Source organism: Anguilla rostrata, chromosome 7 (genome assembly GCF_018555375.3).
Source record: "Anguilla rostrata isolate EN2019 chromosome 7, ASM1855537v3, whole genome shotgun sequence".
In the NCBI taxonomy this organism is placed as follows: domain Eukaryota; kingdom Metazoa; phylum Chordata; class Actinopteri; order Anguilliformes; family Anguillidae; genus Anguilla; species Anguilla rostrata.
This window is the reverse complement of record NC_057939.1, coordinates 48,020,900-48,042,839: the sequence shown is the minus strand read 5'-3', so window position 1 is coordinate 48,042,839 and position 21,940 is coordinate 48,020,900. Positions and strand designations below refer to the sequence as shown.

The window sequence follows — 21,940 nt, the reverse complement described above, 5'->3', positions numbered from 1 at the left end:
AGTGCGGTCTGACAAGGGTCACACAGACTTATGCAGTGAAATTAAGGTCTTTTTTTACTAAGGCTGCAGCTAATTGCGCAATCAACGGATGGGAATGCCTGCTTATGGAGAAGAGCTTAAAAGTCTCAGTTAAAAAAACAACAACTCCTGTTTAGTGCATTGAATATCTTCATTAGATGTGGGGAAGATTTTCTGTAAGAGTTGACGTAACGCTGGACGTTTTACCCTCTGTGATTCTCGTCGCAAAGATTCTCTCAGTGCACCCGTGTCTCCGTCTTGCTCCCACCTCGCACCTTGATTTACGTAACCTGCTCTTTGGAGGCCGAGAAATTTCACGCACTTTCAGTTCAGTGGAATAGATAATCAGCCACACTTACAGTATCCCCGCCCTTTTATTTGCACGATTCTCCCTTAAATGCATATGCATTAAGGAGAGAAGCACACCTTGCGATGACTCGCCTAGATGACACACATACTCTGCTTCCAGGACCGTGGGCCTGTTTGACTAATAATGTGTCACATCTGCGCCTGAAACTGGTGTCAAGAGGCTTAGTAAACCTGGCCCTTATTGTGTTTGACTCTGTATATTCAGAACCAGCTACTGCTAACTAGAATAGTTTTGTATTGTGTGAGTAATGTAGAGTAATTCAGCGCAGTCAGTTATGACCTACGAGGTTGCCCTAAATCATTACTGTTATGCTTACAGTGCCATACAGTAGTCTCCTCCACTGGTGAAACTCTGATCTGAAGATATAACATATTTTCTATTCTAGAAGATGTTGCCTCTGCAGAAATTTGTCTGGAAGCCATCGCGACCTTAATATTTCCTGCACATTGTAAAGTCGACCTTGAGCATACCAGTGTGGTCGTATGCACGTACTGTACGCTGAGCAGAAGGAGGTGTACCCGAACGCGAGCGAGTGATTGCTGTTGACCGTGTTTATTTTTGTCTTTAACCGCTCCCAGAGTCCAGGTGCATTCTGCTACCTGTGGTCCTGCACCAGCTGCAGGTGCACATGCAGGCAGGGGAGCGGTCATGTCGATCCTCGAGCATGTTCACTTCAAGAGGACAATGTGGATTCTCCTTACGTACATTCATCATCACATTCCATTACTTCACCTGGTCTCAATCAAAAGGACAGCACAGTGAGTGGGATTCTCCATTACAGTTACATTACATTACATCACATTCCATTACATTACAGCTGGGGTCTCAAACTCAAAAAGGACAGCACAGTGAGTGGGATTCTCCATTACAATTACATTACATTACATTACACTACATTACATTATAGCAACGGTCTCAAACTCAAAAAGGACAGCACAGTGAGTGGGACCCTCCATTACAATTAAAAATCTAATTACATTACATTCGATTACAGCAGGGGTCTCGCACTCAGGTCCTGGAGGGCCGCAGTCTCTGCCGGCTTTTAATTCGGCAGCCAATTTAGGCCTTGGGAACAAGGTGTCCGGATTCTTTAGCCAATCAGTGGCCTAATTTGAGCACTTACTGTAAGTGCAGGAACAACATCAGAAACCCGCGCACGCAGCGGCCCTCCGGGATTCGAGTCTGAGAAAACCGCCATCGCGTCGCGGGCATTTAGCAGACGCTCTCACTCAGAGCGAGCCGGAAAAGCTGCTCTCACTTCTGGGGCCCCCACTAATTACCGCGCGGCTGAAATTGTGTGGAAGAGAAGCAGCGGCGCGCTTGTTTCCTTAAGAGGACACGGTTGGTTTATCGCGGCTTGTTTCCGTGCCGTTGGGGCGCGATATTCCCCGGGAATCCGCACCGCTGTGCAGCTTAACTGGGTGTCACGGCACGGGCCCCCGCAAACCGAAATTGGCTCCGACTGTTAACTGGCGCCTTTGGGTGAAGCAGCGGCTGACTCTGTGAAATTTAAGCACAGGGAAGTGATCTCAGATGTAATAAAGGCGAAGGGGGCGATTGCAAATCTGATTCGTTTTGAATACGGGGAAACAGAAGGTCTGATTATATTGGCGTTATATGTATTTGATGCTGATTTGGATGATGCTGGAAAGATTTTATGTCTGTATATTACCATACGGGTAATGTGAGATACGTTCTAATGAAAACATCTGACATTAATAGAGTCCATGTTTTAATTGGAGTATCTCTTCCTGTTTGCTACTCTGACTATCGGCATGGAAAGAGGATGTAAGGTGCCCCGGCCAATCAAACGGAGCGAGACGCTAGCCGTTTCTGACACGTCTAACTAAAACCGGCGTGAGATGAAGCGGCGGTTGGGAACGCAGGGCGGTCTGCCGTGTGTGGTCTTTTCCCACATACTTCTTCCCTTCCCATCATGCACTGCACCTGTCAGGGCCACTTTGCGTTCGGCGGGGGGTGTGTGGATTCATACGGGGGAGACGGACCCCTGGTCATTGGCTCTCTCTGCACGCAGGAGTTCTCGCTCCCGGAGGAGGTGCCCATGATCGTGGAGAGCCTGCTGAGCGTGATCCTGAGGACCATCCTGGAGATCACCAACCGGCCGCAGCCGGCGGGAACCGCCCTCCGCCTGCAGTTCCAGGACGTCACGGTAAGGCCTGCGGGTGTGCCTGGACCCGGCGGAGGTGACGGTACATTACACTGCATTACACTGCATTACACTGTATCCCATTTACCTGTCTGAGATTGCATTTACGTTGCACTGCATCAGCGATAACAAACTCTGTTCCTGGAGATCTACCATCTTACAGGTTTTCACTCCAACCCTAGTTTGACACGCCTGACACGACTAATTAGCCACTCAATGCAGATCTTTAGCTGTTGAATGAGGTGTTAGGTTTGGAGTGAAAGCCTACAGGACGATAGATCTCCAGGGACATGGTTGGTTGCCACTGCACTACGTTATGTTACGTTCAATTACCTGAGGTTGTGTTTGCATTACATTCATTAAGCAGAGCTAGAGAGGAGAACAGAATGTAAGTGCGTCCATCCTCCTGAATTATTTGAGTATTCGTGGCAGACCTGGCTGTCAGAATAGACATGAAGACATATTTAGATTGTTAGAGTGTTGCTCCAGCATTTATAGCACTTGCTATTTTGCAAAACCTGCCCCTAAATTAGGTTTGTAAGAAAAAACAAATAACAACTAACAAGGAAAATACTCGGATATATTCATGTGTCTGAGTGTGATGTATACACATGTAGAATTTAGGTAATAATTCATGAATTCATTGCATCTTAGGCTGAATGTTTTTGCCATAATGACGTATCTGAATCAGATGAAGGTGTTGTGCTTTATATCACTCTGAACAAAATATTTCATCCTTCAGAGGGAAAATATTGCTGTAAATATAAATGCAAGTACTGATTACTGCGCGGTTTTGCCCTCATCAAACACAGCCGACACAAAGGTCTGTCTCTCCAGCTGCAAATCTACACTGACGAATGTACGCGTCACGCAACATCGCGTCATATTCGTTTTGTCAAACGCCGCGTGGGCCGTACGCAAATTTGAATGAGTGTCGCTTTGTTTTGCGTGCGGCTGTCAGGCAGACTGGGACAGGCTATTAGGCTGACAGGCGCGCTAGCTGCATTAGCGTCACCGCGCGGCGCGCGCTTGTCAGCTGTTGGCGAAACACGGGGGGGTTTGTTGGGTCCTAACGGTGCGTTTCCTCTCTTTTTCTTTGTTTTTTTGTTTGTCCTCATGATGTCAGGGGGAGTTTGTGGCATGTCTCCTGGCCCTGCTGAGACAGATGACGGATAAGCACTATCTGCAGCTTCTGGAGAGCTTCACCAATAAGGACGATTTGAGGGTGAGGCCTTCCGGTCGCTCAGCTCACGGGCACCTCTGTCGATTGTTTATGAATATGCTCATATCAGGAAATAGCGTGGCGGCGAAGCCATGGAAATGGAGGCAGCGCAGACTGGAATGACTCAGTCTATCGGGTAAAATTTAATTTATGAACCTGTCCTCGCATCTCCATTTTCTCCGGCACAGAATGAAAACTTGCCTCTGTGAAATTGGATTGATTCGGCACAGCACGATTGATTACGAATAATTAAAACCTGTTGGGGAAAAAGATTATGTCTGTTTGAATGAGGCAGCTCTGAAAACAGTAACACCTCTTCCACATGCACGCACACACACAGACATACACACAGACACACATACACCCACACACAGACACACACGCATACATGCGCACACACATGCTCACACACAGACACACACACTTACACGCGTACACACACACCCACTCGCGCACACACACACCACCACACACTCACGTACACACAGACCTCCGATTCTAACAAATGTGTTTTGGACTCAGACCGCGACCTTTGCTGCAGATCTGTAAATGTCACATAACCCTCCTTTGTGACACTGTTCTCTCCTTCCTCTCGCTGCTCATCTTCCAGGACTTCCTCCTCCAGATCTTCACCGTCTTTCGGATTCTCATTCGGCCGGAGATGTTCCCCAAAGACTGGACCGTGATGCGACTGGTCACCAACAAGTGAGTCCCCCATTTTCCCTCAAATCATCAGAAGGACCGGACTTCCTTTGAAGCCGCTGGGCCAGTTTCACAAACACAGATTAAGCTTAGTCCTGGACTAAACTGAGATTTGTATGCAGGATCTCCATTCAAACTTTTAGTCTAGGGCTAGGCTTAGTCTGTGTCTGTGAAAGGGGCCCATTGCGTCACAGGGTGCTTCACGTGTGAATGTCAAAGGAAACAGTACAGTGAGTACAGGAAGAGAATGTTTACATTTCAGAGCAAAAAAACATGCAGTACCATTACAGGGTAGGAGAACCTATACAAACCCAGCTCCTCAGTGTTAGCATATAGGGATCAGGATCTATGAGCTGATCCACCCATTGTCATTGCTATTTCCATCATAAGCTTAAACCTCGTCATATCTAAATGTTACAGAGTTGAATGATGTTGGATTGGCCTCTTTTTCTCTCTCTGTCAGTGTGATCATCACCACAGTGCTGTATCTGTCGGATGCGCTGAGGAAGAACTTCCTGAACGATAAGTTTGATTACAAGGTGAGAGGACCTGCGGCTTCTGTGGGCTAATCTCACTTCTTTGCCCTTCATGTCTGTACCCATTATGTCATGAGGACAGAGTGTAGAGAAAGCAGTGCCTGCTAACCAATGCAATCACACACACGCACCCACATACACACACGCGCACACGCATACATGCATGTACGCTCACGCGCACACACACACTCACGCACTCACAGACACACACGCTCACTCACACGTATATGCACACGCGCGTAAACACGCACACAAACACGCACCTATGACTGATGGCATATGGTAGTTCCACCCATTTTTGGTTCCAGTCAATACTGTTGGCTGACACACACACACGCATGCCGCTGTAGTGCCATGCTGTTTGAAACACACTGTGTGTTTCTCCCAGGTGTGGGACTCCTACTTTTACCTCTCCGTCATCTTCATAAACCAGCCCTGCCTTCAGCTGGAAATGTTCCCCCCGTCCAAGAGGAAGAAGATTCTGGAAAAGTAAGGGGTGCTGTGTGCAATGTTGTGGGCTCTGCTGTCTGAGTCTGTCCTCTCTCTAACCACCTTGCCTTCTCTCTTTCTCTCACTCTTTCTCTCTCGCTCTCTCTTTTGTATTCTGCTTCTCACCTCTGACCCTTTTCCTCTCTCCGTCTTTTTCCCTGTCACCTTCTTTCTCCGTCTTCCTCCTGCTTCTCTCTTTCTTTCCTGGTCTCTCTCTCTCTCTCTCTCTCCCCCTCCCGCTCTCCCTCTCTCTTTCTGTGCTCAGATATGGAGACATGCGAGTAATGATGGGCTGTGAGATCTTCAGCATGTGGCAGAACCTGGGTGAGTGACTCACTTGACCAGAGGCAGGAAACACATTTCCACATAAAAACAAAGGCCTACAGGATGCAAGGAATTGTGGGAAGTTGGATGATTCATCGGTTACACAAGTTCACAGTTTGGTTTTGAACCCAGATTGTTCTAGTGGTGACTGTGACTACGACCACACATCTTACCAGGACTATGACCGTGACCAAGATCCTGATAATGCTCGTGATGTGATCGTAACTTCATTCATGACCATGAAAAGACCGACATCGCCTTAATTTATAATTTCAGGCGAGCACAAGCTGCACTTCATCCCGGCCATGATAGGCCCGTTCCTGGAGGTGACCCTGGTCCCGCAGCCAGACCTCCGAAACGTCATGATCCCCATCTTCCACGACATGATGGACTGGGAGCAGCGCAGGAGCGGCAACTTCAAACAGGTGCCCAGGGCACTGTCGCCCCCCAGTGGCAGATCTGGGAACAGCGGCCTCAGCCATCCAGCTGCTGTGAAATTCATTTGAAATTTAATTTATTTAGACATTTTGAAAGCTCCGACAGTGAGTAGTAGTGGCACTTTAAAATTCACAAACTTCCCGAATTGATTAAATTGTAATGAAATTGATCATGAACCTGTGGTAGATATTAGGGTCAGCTGGTACACTGGTGCTTTTGATCATGTGACCTGTGAACGTTCTTTCTCAGGTGGAGGCGAAGCTGATAGACAAACTGGACAGCCTGATGTCCGATGGCAAGGGGGACGAAACGTACAGAGAGCTTTTCAACAGCATGTGAGTCTCAGTATTTCACCGTTAGGGATAGAGGGTGACGGCATGCTCCAAGATACAAGCGGGGGAAAATTAACTTAATGCACTATATATATTATGTGTGCATGTGTGTGTGTGTCTGTTTGTGTATGTGCATGTGTATACGCATGCCTATGTGTGAAACGTGAGTGGTGCGTCCGTGCACGTTATGGGCATGTGTATCAGCCTGGTACTGTTTGAGCCTGTTCTCTGACGATCTGTAATCCTGCGAACTGAAATCTCACTTGGTTGCCCATTCGCTGTTTCTCACAGCAACAGATTAACCCCCCATCTCCCCATCCCCACCCCCCTACCCTCCTCGCACTCTGCATCGTGACATGACCCATGACCCGCCGTGTTCTGTGGACCTGTTCACACAGCGCGCTCCAGCGACTCATGGTGTCTGCTACGCGGTGGGCTTTGTGGAGAAGGTGTTACGCATAAAAGAGGGGGAGGAGGGGGTGGGCAGGTCTGCAGAGAGGGATGGAGGGACTGGGGGATGGAGGGATGGAGGGGGGGTGGACGCGTTGAATGCCAGTCCCTCCCCCTCGGCTCGCAGTGAGAGCTCACGGTCTCTGTGCCCTCTGGTTTGCTGGTGTCTTTGCTTGTCCTCTGTGCTGTTTGCGGTGGAGTGTGAGTGAGCATGTGTGTGCTAACCTGGGTTTCCTGCCCTCACGGTCTGTGTTGCTGCAACCGTAAAAAACATTCTTATTCTGCTTCTCCCTCTCTCCCTCTTTCTGTTTCCCTCTCACCCTCTTTCCTCCTCCCCTCCCTCACTCTCTCACCCTCTCTCTCAGTGCCCATTTCATACAACTGAAAATGCAGACTGCAATGTAATAATAATAATAATAATAATAATATTTCAATGCAGTACTGTCCTCAGTCTTCATGTGTGGCTGTGCTTTTAGCTCTTTACTGACCTTTTACCTAGTTCACTGAGTAGCCAGTGGTTTTGATGTGGTTGCCAAGGATGAGCTACTTTGTCACTATGCCAACAGTGGCAACCAGTGACTCTATTCTTTTATTTTTATACTCTTCTTCAGGTTCCTTCCTTTGTATTTGTCCTCCTGAACACTAATGTGACTAATATTGTACTAACGGGCGTGAGTGTGTGTGTCTGTGCGCTGGCATTAATATTATTAACATGAATCTGTTCTGCCACTGCTCTCCTGGAGTAGAATTCCCCTTTTCGGGCCCTACCCTAGGTAAGATGTGTTACTTATTTTGTGCTGGTGGGTGGTGGTGGGCGGAGTCGGGAGCCCCCCGGGGGTGTGGCCAGGACGTGGTGAGAATGCGGCATGCCTGTGTTTCAGCCTGCTGAAGAAGATCGAGAGGGAGACGTGGAGAGAGAGCGGCATCTCGCTGATCGCCACCGTCACTCGCCTGATGGAGAGACTGCTGGACTACAGGTGCGGCAGGACAGGAAACGCACACACGTGCACACACATGCACACACACACACACACATGCACACATGCACACATGCACACACACACACACACACACACATACACGCTCACACACACACATGCACACATGCACACACATACGCCATGTGTGCTCACACACATACACTCACACACACACACATGCATACACATACGCCATGTGTGCTCACACACATACACTCACACACACACATACACGCTCATGCACACACACATGCACACATGCACACACATACGCCATGTGTGCTCACACACATACACTCACACACACACACACATGCACACATGCATACACATACGCCATGTGTGCTCACACACATACACTCACACACACACATACACGCTCATGCACACACAAGCTCACACACACATATGCACGCACACATGCTCACATACACATACACACTCAAAACAAACACGCACGCATGCACACACACACACACATACACATACACACTCAAAACAAACACACACGCATACACACACACGCTCACTTGCACACGCGCATACACACATTCACACATACACACACTTATACACACACATGCACACTTACACTCACATACACACGTACAGGCACACACGCTCACACACTCACACAAGGACACACTCATATTTCTTCTCTGCTTAACTGTAATGACGTCTGTGTCTCACCCACAGGGACTGTATGAAGCTGGGAGAGGTGGACGGAAAGAAGATTGGCTGCACTGTCAGTCTGCTGGTCAGTACAGATCATTTATACAGTATCATGTTACCTAACACTGGTACTGTCAGTCTACCGGTCAATACAGATCATTTATACTGAATCATGTTGCTTAACACTGGTACTGTCAGTGCTATTTAGTAAAGATTATTTATGCCATGATCACTTTCTATGGAATCCCCTGTCACACACAGTGTGTACCTGCCTGAATTTATTATTTTTACAAAATAAAAACTTCTGTTATTTGCATATTAGTTTTTCATTCTGTTTGGTCAAGGTCTGTAGTTCTGTGGCTGTGGTGGCTTCCTTCACGCAGACTGTTTGACTCTCTTATTTAACAGGCATGATTATCTCTGGTGTTGTTTTTAATAAGGCAGCAGGGGGAATAAGGGCTGCCTGTTATCTAGCCAGCTCCGTGTTTTCAGTCTTTTCCCTCTGCGTTATTCCTTTGTTCTTTCTGCAACCTTTGTGCGCACGGGAGGGGGGGGGGGGTGGGTCTTTAAACGGCGCACCGTCGCGTTTCCCCGCTACGCCACCGCCGCTATCCCGCGAAGGCCGGCCCCCACGCTCGCGTGGGCGGTGTGCCGGGGCCTCGTTAACGGCCTGTCACGTTGCCGTGAGCAACATACGATCATGTGGGCTTCTCTCTCTCCCCCCCTCCCCTTCCTCCCCCCCCCGCCCCACACACACACCTTCAGAACTTCTACAAGACGGAGCTGAACAAAGAGGAGATGTACATCCGCTACATCCACAAGCTGTACGACCTGCACCTGAAGGCACAGAACTACACAGGTAGCGAGCCGTGGGCGGGGTTAGGCTCTGTGCCCCGTGCTGTGGGGGGGGGGGGGGGGGGGCGTATGGGGTGGGTGGGTATTTATGTGGTCAGCCTCTGATTACGCCTGTCTTTTGTGCCTGTGCCCAGTAAACATAAAATAAAACACACTGTATGGGTAATGGCCTTGGTGCAAAGCGTGGATGTTGTGGTGGTGATGTCATACCCTGCCCCCCGCCCCGCCCCCACTCCCTCCCCCAGAGGCCTCTTACACGCTGCTGCTGTACGACGAGCTGCTGGAGTGGTCCGACCGGCCGCTCAGAGAGTTCCTCAGCTACCCCATGCAGAGCGAGTGGCAGAGGAAGGAGTACCTGCACCAGTCGATCATCCAGAACTTCGACAGGGGCAAGGTCAGTCACCTGCACCTGTCAATCATATAAAACTTTGACAGGCGCAAGGTCAGCCACCTACACCTGCCAATCATATAGAACCTTGTGCAGAACCAAGGTGTAGATCCCCCTGGCAGTCTCTCTCTGTCTCTTTCGCGTTTTCTCCCTCTCTTTGTCTTTCTCCCTCTCCCTCCCTCCCTCTCTCTCTCTCTCTCTCTCTCTCCCCGTCTCTGTCTCTGTGTTCCTCTCCCTTTCTCTCCATCTATTCCTCTGTCGCTTTATCTGTCTCTCTCCTTTCTTTTCTCTGTATGTGTCTGCATTATTTGCGAAAACCCCAGGCTAATGACTGTGGAGCTGCATGTCCTGACACACCTTTTCCTGATGCGTTTTACACGCTGCACTTTAGCTGCTTATGCCCACTTATCCAGAGTGTCTCCACACAGCTCACATCCTTTTTACATATGATCCAATTATGCAGCTGGACGCTTTACTGAAGCGATTAAGGTTGAGTGCCTCGCTCATGGGTGCAATGGCAGCGTCCAGCTATGGGAATGGAACGTTGGAGCTACACGCCCGGTTCCCTGTCCACTGCTGCCCAATCAGGCGTATCCATGCTACCATGACCCTGGAAGAACACGGCTGTAAGGTTCACATGGGCGGGGAAGCCACGACATTCACAAACCCGCTCAAACGATAAACCGCCATGCTGTTTTAATATGCAACGCAGAGAGAGATGAACTCATAAGTGACAACTCCGAAAGACGAAACGATTGAATTTTCAAGTCAAGGAAGGAAAAAAAAATGAAGATGGAAAGAGCGATTTGCGGTATTGATCTGGAGACCTTTCGTTGCGTGTGGCATTTCCATTCGTCTTGCGTCCGTGAGCGCTGCTGCTCTGAGCGTGGGAGGCCACGGGATGAGGCGTCCTCCGTTTAATTAGAGAAGTGGCGAGACGCTGGGCCGGCGCTGCGAGCCGCGCTGTCTCTGCTGCTTCTCTGCTGCCCCCCGGTGGACGGAGTGTGTAGTGCACAGAGACTGTGCGCAGCCATCCACGGGCGATTCTGCAGGATAAGCAAGGGCCTCATCGTGACTTGAATAACGACGATTCGATTGCCTTTTCGGGAATTGGTTTCCCTTTTTCGGAGGGTCACATTCAAACAGTCAACATGGGACACGCTTCAGTGAAGCTATTAGGCAGTTCCAGGCCTTGCGGTGTTAAAAAAAGAATCTCAGTAATGGATTTTTAGTCCATGGTGCAAAGTAATAACAAAGACATCGGTTAAAAACGTGGTGGGATGTGACACGAAGGGTGTGAGGATGCAATATATAACCCGTTAACTGCTGTGTAAGCACTCTGCCGAGGACTAATGTTTGAAATTTAATATTGTTTAAATCTTTATCTTATTGCAGTGCTGGGAGAATGGCATTATTCTGTGCCGGGAGTTGGCTGACCAGCACGAGGCCTACTACGACTACAGGAACCTCAGCAAAATGCGGGTGATGTGCCTTTCTCATTACGATGTCATAATTGACTGCTCGTGTCACAACTGCGCATTACTCAACTGTACATTACAATTGTAGAGCTGACAAAGGCAGCGATTCGTTAAATCTATAAATGTAATTGATGGCTGTTTATCGTTAATTGCCCATTAAAGTTGATTGTTATTTTCACGTTTGTTTCATTTTGAATTGCTTTGTGCGTCTCTGTAATTTGAACAAATGCTGATGTATGGTTCATTGCGCGTTTTTGGCATATCGATTTCTGTGCCTTTGAGATTCAGTGCTGTTGTGCTTTTCACATTATGGGGCAACTTTGCTTTGTGGAAAGGCAGTTAATCAAGCTTGACTACTACAAAGAACGAAGTGTCTATTTTAGAGAAGGTGTGTCATTGAACATCATCCCCTGAAAGACCCATATGCCACATTGGAGTGATATTAAAGCATTAATTGTGCAGTAGCTCCTCAGGTTTCTGTTCACATTTTCCCTTCATATAGCCAGTTAGTTCAGCCAGAACCCAATCATTATATGCAGTGACAATGTGTGGAATGAAATTAGGTAGGGACTCCAAGGGATCAGGTAGTTAAGTCAGATACAGGGGGATGACTAGGTGAGCATATGTACAGAGTTTGTTATTTTATGGGAATTTCGCCCTATTCTTTCAAAACAAAATGGCGCAGGATCTTTAATGACCCCTGTTGAGTCAGGGTCTTGCCTTTAACAGTCGTCCTGAGGATCGTCTCTTGTTTTCAGATGATGGAGGCTTCGCTATACGACAAAATCATGGACCAGCAGCGGCTGGAGCCCGAGTTCTTCAGAGTCGGCTTTTACGGGAAAAAGTTCCCCTTCTTTTTAAGGGTAAGAGAGTGTCTGGTTGACGTATCCGTTTGTGTGCAATTGCTATCTTTCATTGGCTTAGATGAGCTCACCTTGGGTAAAAACCACAATGTTTTTCGTGCCAATGTTCAGGGATCTGGAAATAAGATTGCAGTTTTAATTTATACCTGCCACCCATGCTTTGTTGGGTGAATTAAGAGTGATTCTCACATTCTCTAATCATTTCTCCGTAATAGTTCAGTATTTCTACAAACAATGAAAGAAGATATCTGCTGTAGCGTGAGCCATAGAGACAGAAAAAACAATATTTAAAAACAAATGGACTGAATATAATTCCCCAGCTATCTCAAACGGGGAGCAGATGTTTCAGAAGTAAGTGTGCACTGGGGACATTCTGTGATGTTTAGGAAGGGCGATTTTATTTTTTAGAACGGATACACAAGTTTCCCCTAGGTGGCAGTATAAACCACACAATTCCCAGATGAAACATTAAACTCAGCCATTAAAAGAGCAATATTTTCACTCAAACAAGATGGATCACAATAACATAAAAAAAAAAAAGCCAACAATAAAGCACCTTCTGGCGCAGAGTTTGGTGTATTCATTTAATACGGGGCCGTATATATGGGCTGTATGTATCCAGGAGGCATCCCCAGAGAGCTGTAAACGTCGGTTAAATTTGCCCCCAGGGCTTAGCCGGTACTGCGTCCCGTGAACGAAGGACGTTTTCAGGCAGAACTCGCATCGGAGTCCGCTGAAGTGTTCCTCCCTCCTCTCCCCTCCTCTCCTCCCCCTCTCCCTCCCTCCGTCCCTCCGTCCCTCCGTCCTTCCCTCCTTCCCTCCCGGGCAGAATAAGGAGTTTGTGTGCCGGGGGCACGACTACGAGCGTCTGGAGGCCTTCCAGCAGCGCATGCTGAACGAGTTCCCCCAGGCCATCGCCATGCAGCACGTCAACCAACCCGACGACACCATCTTCCAGGCCGACGCCCAGTGTATCCTCCCGCCCAATCGCAACGCTCTGTTTCCTTATGCTGCTCACACTCTCAGAAAGAGGGGTACATTTTTCTCCTTTTGGGAACAAATTTGCCAAATGTACCCTGACAGTACAATAATGTTCTATTTGGATGCTAATAAGTACCTTTAATAAGCAAAAAAGGTAGAAATGAATTATGTGCTGCTGGCCAGGGGTGTAAGTTCATGTACCTACTGGGTACCACTCCAGTCATGAGCATTTGTACTATTAAAGGCAATTTTCCATTACCTTTTTTTACGGGGCAAAGGGACATGCTTTAAGTGTAACGGTTAGGGAACTGGCCTTGTAACCTGGAAGTTGCAGGTTTGATTCCCAGATAGGACACTGCCGCTGTATGTTGGAGCCAGGTACTCAACCTGTACTGCTTCAGTGCAGCGGTATAACTCTATGGTAAACATGCTTATATACAAAATATAAGTTAGGAACTGCCTTGTACCTGGAGGTTGCAGGTTTGATTCCCAGATGGGACACTGCCGCTGTATGTTGGAGCCAGGTACTCAACCTGTACTGCTTCAGTGCAGTGGTATAAACTCCTATGTTAAAATACTATGTAGTACTATACAAAAATAATAATATAATTTGCTAGTATTCTGCAGAGGTAGCGATGTCCGTAATATCTTTTCCTGGTGAATCTTCAGGGTAAAGTTGTGCTGTGTGGGAGGACACCTTTCCTATTCAGAGCCGTTTAGGGCAAGTCATTACCGGATGCTGATACGCGCGAGGCCTGGACATCTGCGCGATGTCCGCCTTTCTCCTGTGTGCAATTAGAGCAGACAGCGCTCGTCAAACCGCATTAGTGGGACTCATCCGCCTTATCCTTGTCAGTAATGAATCACTTCCCCCTGGAATGATTTTACGCGCAGCTCAAATCTGTGTGCGTGTGTGTGTGTGTGTGTGTGTGTGTGTGTGTGCGTGTGTGCGAGTATATGTGTGTATGTCTGTGTGCATGTGAGAGAGAGAGCTATTCTCTTCATGGGGCCCTCAAACTGGCCCTCTAGTCTGTCTGTCCATCCCATGACATCACCATGGTTGAGTTGTGTCCGGTTTTTAGCCTTGACCGCGACCGCGCGTGCAGACCTCCAAATCTACGCGGTCACCCCAATCCCGGAGAGTCAGAGCGTCCTGCAGAGGGACGGGGTCCCCGACAACATCAAGAGCTTCTACAAGGTCAACCACATCTGGAGGTTCCGCTACGATCGGCCCTTCCACAAGGGCACCAAGGACAAGGAGAACGAGTTCAAGGTCAGGCATGTGTGCACACACGATCCTGTCTTACTGCTTATTCCTCTCTCAATCTCTCCCTCTGTTTTTCTCTATCTCTCTCTCCTTTTCTCTCTTCCTCCTCCCCTCCGCCTCCTGCCTCCCCTCCCTCATCCTTTTTCCTTCTAACTCCCCCCCCCACCCCCCCTCCTCTCTCTGTCTCTGTCCCCCCATCATTTATTCCTGCTTGTCTCTATGGTCACACCACGTCCTTCTCAGGTGTGCTCAGTGATGCATTATTGAAAGCGACTTTGGTGAGCTTAATTAAACTCTGAAAGCCAGGAGCCAGTGCGATTTGAGGAGCTCATTTCTCAGTTGGAAGGGTGAAAAAAAGTGTGTCATCTCCTTTGAAGGCTTGAAGGCTTAGTTCTCCTAAGGTCCCTCCTGGATATGATATTTGATATTTGATATTTGAGCTGGCATTTTAAAAGCAAAAGGGGCAGTGCATGAGACTGAGTTTAAAGGGAAATAAATTCCTGTAGGTAAAACGATGACTTCAGAGGTCCTCATAGCATTTCATCTGATCTTTATCTTCGCTCTTTGCCGGTTCTACCATTGATGGAGATGTTCTGTCTGGACTGCATGTGCTATGGGAGATACTGTAGGGCCTGGAGTTTCGGGGTCTGTACTGCGGGACTATTCTTAGCCTGGAAGAGACATCACAGAGACAGACGCAAGTGCGTTTGACAGGCCGGTGAGGAGGTCAGGTTGCCACACACTCGTGTGTGGGGTTGCCACACGTCCGTAGGGTTGTATCGCACACGTGATGACGCGTGTTCTCTGTACCCGTGTGTTTCCACAGAGCCTCTGGGTGGAGCGAACCACACTAACTCTGGTTCAGAGCCTGCCTGGCATCTCCCGCTGGTTTGAGGTGGAGAAGCGTGAATTGGTGAGTATATGGCCTGCCCTGCCAATACCTAGTGCAACTTAAGAGGTTGCAGGTTTAAATCCCAAGTGGTTGCATTTGTAATATGAACTGTAGTGGGTGTTTGTAGTTCTTAAATGATGGATCAAAAGTGACACACGTAAAGAAACATTACTTGAATATGTAAATTAGGAAATGAAATGTATTTGTTATTTAAGTGAATTGTGGGCTCAGAAATGTTGTGAACCCCAGTGCTCAGGTAACGGAACTGGCCTTGCAAACCATGTGGGAAATGCACTGTGTGTACCCCTGAGTAAGGTCGTTAGCCTGAGTGAGAATATCCAGCCGTATAAATGGATCGCGTGTTAACAGTAACAGGGAGCTGCATAAGTCCCTCTAGCTAAGCCCATAAATAAATGATAAAGTAATGTCACACTGAGGCTACACTGACATATATGTACCCTGGGAACCATAACTAAATTTTTAAATAACTTGTGTAATGACATCATTGATAGTGACATTCGAACGTCCTGCTTCGTCGTCTCAGCGCGGCGGTGTCGCGCAGAAGCATCGCTTCTCACGCAGCGCTTTGAAACGTGACCGGGCTGCGCAGCTGCGTCTGCCCGGCCATTGCGGTGCTTCTGGGTCGGTTCCTGAAAAAAGGAGGCGGTTAGTTTCCGTTTCAGAGCCCCGTTCCCTCTGAAGCGGGGAGCTGAGGTGAGGTAGGACGAGCTGCAGGCGGGGAGAGACGGTCGGCGGCCGCTCGCGAGTTGGAATGGGATAATTGTCCCGTTGCGTTCCTGGGCTTCTTTCCATTTGGCGGGCGCTGTGCTAGTCGCAGCCAGCAGAGGGAGGTGTTGTGCAGAGGACGGGTGTGAGGACGTGTGGGTGCTCTCAAAGGCACACTTGTGAAGCCTGACTTTCTCAAAACAGCTATGGCAACGTACACATGTACATAAACTCACACAAACACATGCACACTCTGTTCAATGTTTAAAAATGTGCATGCTATTTCTCAGAACAAAACAGTCCTGTGAAAAACGCTATAGAATTACCTGTGAAAAATAATAATAGAATTATCAAAGGACACGCAGACAAGCACACATTCTCTCCTACATATGGTATGTCAACAGTGTCTATATCTGGTATGTCTATAGTGTCTGTAGTCTCCCAAGATTGAGATGAATCCCTTGGAGAACACTGTAGACACACTCTCTCAGACACTCTCTCTTACACCCACACACATCCACACACACGTACACACTCTCAATCTCTCTCTCGTACACACACACACACACACAATCTCTCTCTCTCAAACACTCTCAAACACACAAGCAACTCACACACTCAATCTCTCTCCTCTCTTTCTCGAATGCTCTCTCTCCCTCTCTCACACACACACACACACACACACACACACTGCAGTGTGTGAACAGCATATGCTCTGTTTTCCCAGATCGAGATGAGTCCCTTGGAGAACGCCATAGAAGTGATGGAAAATAAGAACCTGCAGCTGCGGTCGCTGATCTCTCAGTGTCAAACCCGCCAAATGAACAACATCAACCCCCTCACCATGTGCCTGAACGGAGTCATCGACGCCGCCGTCAACGGGGGGCTGACGCGCTACCAAGAGGTACCCCTCCTCGAAACCGTCTCCATCCGCCAATCAGTCTCCGCCTCGAACTCTCATCCGCAATCATCTCGCCAAACCAACACCAGCCACCAATCAGTCCCCAGCTTAAAACCAACACCAGCCACCAATCAGTCCCCGACACCAGCTGCCAATCAGCCATCCAGCCAACCTCTCAGCCTCCAAAGTTTTTTTAAAAATAATTATTTAAAGCTTCATTTGACATCAGTTAGGTATCCCCACTATGTTAACAAAAAGCGATTTCCAAAACAAATGTTTCTTCAGTTAATCTGTTTTGTTCCGAATATTAACATTCCTCTGAAATAATCCTTTATTTTCACTTCAAGTTATTCTGGTTCTTAAACTAATTCAATAGCTGTGCATACACGGAAATCATGAGCACATTCTGTGTGCATCAGTTAAATCCTAAGATTTACACAAATTGGTGACGCTGCCGCAACGCTTTAATTTCTTCAGCAAAATGCTCGTGTTGTTCAATGCCTCTGTAGACTGCGCAAAGCCATTTGCGAACAAGTACTGGAGATAAATGACAGAATTGCATTTAGGCAATCTTTCTGCCTCGTCTTCGTTGTGATAACTCTGTGAGATATTAAGCACCGATTTTGCTGATATAGGTTTTTTTTTTTTTCTTGCTTTCGCGCGGTACAAATTGTCGTTGAATTTTTCATGCCGTCTCTATAGAGACAAACGGCGGGGGGGGTGGAGGGGGGGAGGGTCCGCCACCGGGAGAAATTTCCGACTCGTCTTTAGAGTTCCCTCCGTTATTATGCGGAACAATCGAGTTAAGCGCTCGCGTAACGTTGTTAACGTCATGTTCCATCAGCGCGCCGCGCATTTACGGCTTTGGCATTCAGACGAGTCCGCGCTCCCGCGCAGCTGCGGGCCGTGCGGATCGCGGGGACTGACAGACAGACGTAAATATGTATAAGGGGGGAATCTAATGACGGCTCCCTTTTGTGCCGGCATGCTGTGAGTGACAGGGCGCATTCAGACGTTCGTGTACCCTTTTATGGTTTTCGCCGTTAATCGTTTCGACGCGCGTTCGGGGCAGTTGTGGGAGCGGCCCGAAACGTGTAACGGGGAGAGGAAAGGCAGGTTTGCTAATCGTCAAAAAACAGATTGTATTTCTGAAAAGGTAAAAAATAGAAACAAGCTGACAGAATACACAAGGGGGCCAGTGAGCTGTATTACTGCAGAGAATAAAAGTCAGTCATTAGCACTGCCTGCTTTAAAGCCTTGGTTTCTCTAGATGATCGGACCTGGGGGTGTCTTCTGCACTGGGGGTAGAGCATGGATACCCCGCTCTGTGGGGCCATCCAGGGCTCAGATGGGGGTTCATGGTTCGTCTCTCCCCCCTGCAGGCCTTTTTTGTGAAGGACTACATAGTGAACCACCCGGAGGACGGAGAGAAAATCGGACGCCTAAGAGAGCTGATGTTTGAACAGGTGAGTGATGCAGGAGACCTTGGAGTGACCTCTAACCTTGTCCCTGCACTACATTACATCACAAACTGATGCCCTTATTCTTTTACATAATGTCCACTTCATTCTCAATTCATTCAAGTTAAGCGTCTTGATCGGGGGAACAACGGCAGTGTCCTGCCTAGGAATCAAACCCGCAACCTTTAGGTTACTGTACAGGGCCAGTATCCTAACCCTTACTCTGTTGCCTTAATGGTCAGTCACCTCTTAGAATGCCATTCTCCACATTTAATGCTGTGGCTCCTTTAAAGTGGAACTAGCGTTAACATGGAATTAGCATAAACAATTTTCCCCTATTTAAGCCTGTCCACCGGTCCCTTGGCACTTCTACTGCTGGTGTACACCATTAATAATGCTACAGATATAGTGCGCTGAGCATTAATGTGCTACTGCTTTAATTAAATTCCCGACAGTGCGGTACTTGTTTTTGACAATATATATAACTGCATCATTGTGTTTTTACACTGACTTTTTGTTTGGACTATGTCACAGTCAATTACTGCAACGCAATTCAAGGTGACACTCTGTGAATGTCCGTATTGATGTTCATGCTGTACGACCGTGTTGAGCACGTTACGTAACACATCACTTTTATGTTATGAGAGCATCTAATGAAACGTTTTAATCTCGCAATAATGTAATAACGACCAAAGGCTCGCGCTGATTTTTTCAAAGTGATGTTGAAGTGAAGTGATTAAAGTAAAGTGAAGTGATTAAAAGTGTAAAAAAAAACTAAACTGTCTCACAGGCGCACATCTTAGAGTACGGGTTGACGGTGCACGAGAAATTCGTGCCGCAGGACATGAGGCCTCTGCACAAAAAGCTGGTGGATCAGTTTCACTTGATGAAGTCCAGTCTCGGAATACAGGTAATCCACTGTCTTCGCTTTGGATTCCATAAAACCTTCCTTTCTCTCTGACAGAATTATGCTTTGCATTTCAAAAGCTGCTTAGTTCCCGCAATGCCGGTGGGAAATGTAATGGAACAGATAATACAGGACGTACAGTTAACAGATTGCAGTTATATAGTCTGTCACACACACATTACATATAGTACATTGCACGCCTTCTAATGTGCTGCTATGAGTTCACGAAAATCCCATTTTTGCACATCACCATTTACCATTCGGTTGAGGCCTTTTAAAAAACAATTTGTTCCGTTTCGTAACCGAAGCTTTAACAGGAAATCGTGCTGAAAGTACATAAGAACGGTGATGAGAGAAGGCCATTCAGCCCCTGTTTTACATTTTAAATTCATCACTCAAAGTTAAGGACAATGTGCCATGACAGCTGAGATTGAATGGCCACCCCCTCAGTTCCAAAAAAAAAAAACCCAGCGTTTCCCATGAAATCAGAAAATGTTATCAAAGCAGTTGCCGTGGAGTCATAAATCACACGGCTCCGTCTCTCGTTCCCCCCCCCTTTTCTCCCCTCCTCCGCTCGTTCCGATTGGCTGCCTTCCCGCTCCGCTCGCTGTGATTGGCCTCCTCCCCTCTCCGCTCGTTTCCGATTGGCAGGAGTTTCCGGCCTACGTGCGCGCCAGCCCCATCCACTTTACCAACGGCAGCCCGCGCACCTGCCGGAACTCTGTACCCAACATCATCAGCCCAGAGGGGGCCCGTGTGGTGGCCAGGCGCAGGTGAGAGTGAGTGTGTGTGTGTGTCTGTGTGTGTGTGTGTGTGTGTGTGTGTGAGTGTGTGTCAGCCCCCTGTCTTTCTGTCTGAGGAGAAAGTGTGTGTGTATGTGCCAACCCCCTGTCTCTCTGCCTGAGGACAGTGTGTGTGTGTGTGCCAGCCAGCCCATTGTCTTTCTGTCTGAGGACAGTGTGTGTGAGTGTGTGTGTGTCAGCCCCCTGTGTCTCTTTGCCTGAGGACTGTGTGCGTGTGTGTGTGTGTGTGTGTGTACACCCTCCGTTATTCCTGCTGACTTTGTTTAAGACTGTTTGCTCCTTACCCAGAATAACAGTGTTTCCCAGGCGGCTCTTAATGAGAGTCTTGATCATACTTAAGGCTTTACACACATTCCTGAGAAGCACTGGTCTGGGGGAAAAAGTTCATAATTAAAGAAAAAAAAAACATGCTATCTTTTTTTTTCTTTCTCAAAACAATGTGGCTCCTTATCTTTTAAACAGCTCCATGCAACTCTTATGGAATGCCTGTTTAATATAACTGAAACATTCCATTTCAGCATTCAGGAGAAGTTTTTATCCAGCGTGATTAAAATTCTTACATGCTCTTTTTTGTGAGGGACAGTAGCCACAGGGTGGGGCATTAAACCGGTCCTGTTGGATAAAGACCTTGTTAATGTTGACAGACTGCTCTCCGTTCTGAAAGCCTGCTGTGATTTTTGTGTGTCCCCCTCCCACCGCCTCCCCGCTCAGCCCCCTCAGCTACCCGGCCGTCAACCGCTACTCCTCATCCTCGCTGTCCTCCCAGGCCTCTAACGAAGTGAGCAACATCACGGGCCAATCGGAGAGCTCGGACGAAGTCTTCAACATGCAGGTACACGGCACCCAAGTCGCAGGTACCCGGTAGAGCTTTGGATTTAGTCTTTACATGCAGGTGTACCCTTTTCCACATGCAGGTAGACTACCCAACGGGCAGGTACTCGGTAGAGATATAGACCCAGTCTTTAAACCTGCAGGTAAACCATAGAGCTCTAAGACAGATGTTTAGTGCACAAGTACACTGTACAACTTACACAGTTTACATTATTTTACATGCAGTTTTATGTATACATCTTCACATGTACTGGAGCAATTCAGGTTGAGTGCCTTTGCTTTAGGGTACAATACAAATCTAAGATAAAAACAACCACAGTCTTGGACACAGGAAATAAAAAAGCACCCGAGTGGCGTTACCCTGGCGATGGGTGACGTCGCCAGGGTAACGCCACTCTTTCCCCTCGTGTTCCGTCCACAGCCAAGCCCATCTACCTCAAGCCTGAGCTCCAATCATTCGGCTTCTCCCAATGTGACAAGCTCCGCCCCCTCCAGTGCCAGAGGTAAGGACGGTTACCGAGACGCACTGCTTCTCCCCAGCCAACGTGCCGTAAGAGCTGTTCTAGAGGACTGCAACTGCGGACAAAAAGTACTAATACAAAGTTATACAAAGTTATACAAGTTAAACAGATTTAACAACAGCAGATTCAAAAGGGGAACTCTTATCTCCCATAATAAATGAAATAGCACTTTCTGGAACATATTTGTTTGATGAAAAAGAGAAAAAAGTTGCTAAAGTTAAGATATAATAATTACTTACTTTCCAAAGCTTCGAGGCACTCTTGATGGAGGAAGGCAAATTAGTTAATAATTCATTTGCTGGGCATAACCACAGGTATATTAAAACAGGCAGCAAAACAAAAAACACCCTTAAAAAAGGCTGAGCTG

General features: G+C 47.7%; 1 protein-coding gene across 1 annotated transcript in view; it reads left to right on the top strand.

Annotated features, from left to right (window-relative positions):
• Positions 1-21,940, top strand: part of LOC135258647 (dedicator of cytokinesis protein 4-like) — a 107,765-nt gene that overhangs the window by 73,098 nt on the left and 12,727 nt on the right. Inside the window, exons 24-49 of the mRNA XM_064342090.1 lie at positions 967-1,022; positions 1,318-1,326; positions 2,424-2,558; positions 3,682-3,780; positions 4,388-4,482; positions 4,943-5,018; positions 5,404-5,504; positions 5,770-5,828; positions 6,105-6,253; positions 6,516-6,601; positions 7,795-7,821; positions 7,930-8,025; positions 8,725-8,785; positions 9,466-9,559; positions 9,801-9,949; positions 11,339-11,425; positions 12,180-12,284; positions 13,114-13,255; positions 14,372-14,538; positions 15,359-15,445; positions 16,878-17,054; positions 18,434-18,517; positions 19,302-19,421; positions 20,070-20,191; positions 20,933-21,053; positions 21,474-21,555. Coding sequence (XP_064198160.1) covers positions 967-1,022; positions 1,318-1,326; positions 2,424-2,558; positions 3,682-3,780; positions 4,388-4,482; positions 4,943-5,018; positions 5,404-5,504; positions 5,770-5,828; positions 6,105-6,253; positions 6,516-6,601; positions 7,795-7,821; positions 7,930-8,025; positions 8,725-8,785; positions 9,466-9,559; positions 9,801-9,949; positions 11,339-11,425; positions 12,180-12,284; positions 13,114-13,255; positions 14,372-14,538; positions 15,359-15,445; positions 16,878-17,054; positions 18,434-18,517; positions 19,302-19,421; positions 20,070-20,191; positions 20,933-21,053; positions 21,474-21,555 — 2,586 coding nt within the window. The remainder of the gene's footprint in view (positions 1-966; positions 1,023-1,317; positions 1,327-2,423; positions 2,559-3,681; positions 3,781-4,387; positions 4,483-4,942; positions 5,019-5,403; positions 5,505-5,769; positions 5,829-6,104; positions 6,254-6,515; positions 6,602-7,794; positions 7,822-7,929; positions 8,026-8,724; positions 8,786-9,465; positions 9,560-9,800; positions 9,950-11,338; positions 11,426-12,179; positions 12,285-13,113; positions 13,256-14,371; positions 14,539-15,358; positions 15,446-16,877; positions 17,055-18,433; positions 18,518-19,301; positions 19,422-20,069; positions 20,192-20,932; positions 21,054-21,473; positions 21,556-21,940) is intronic.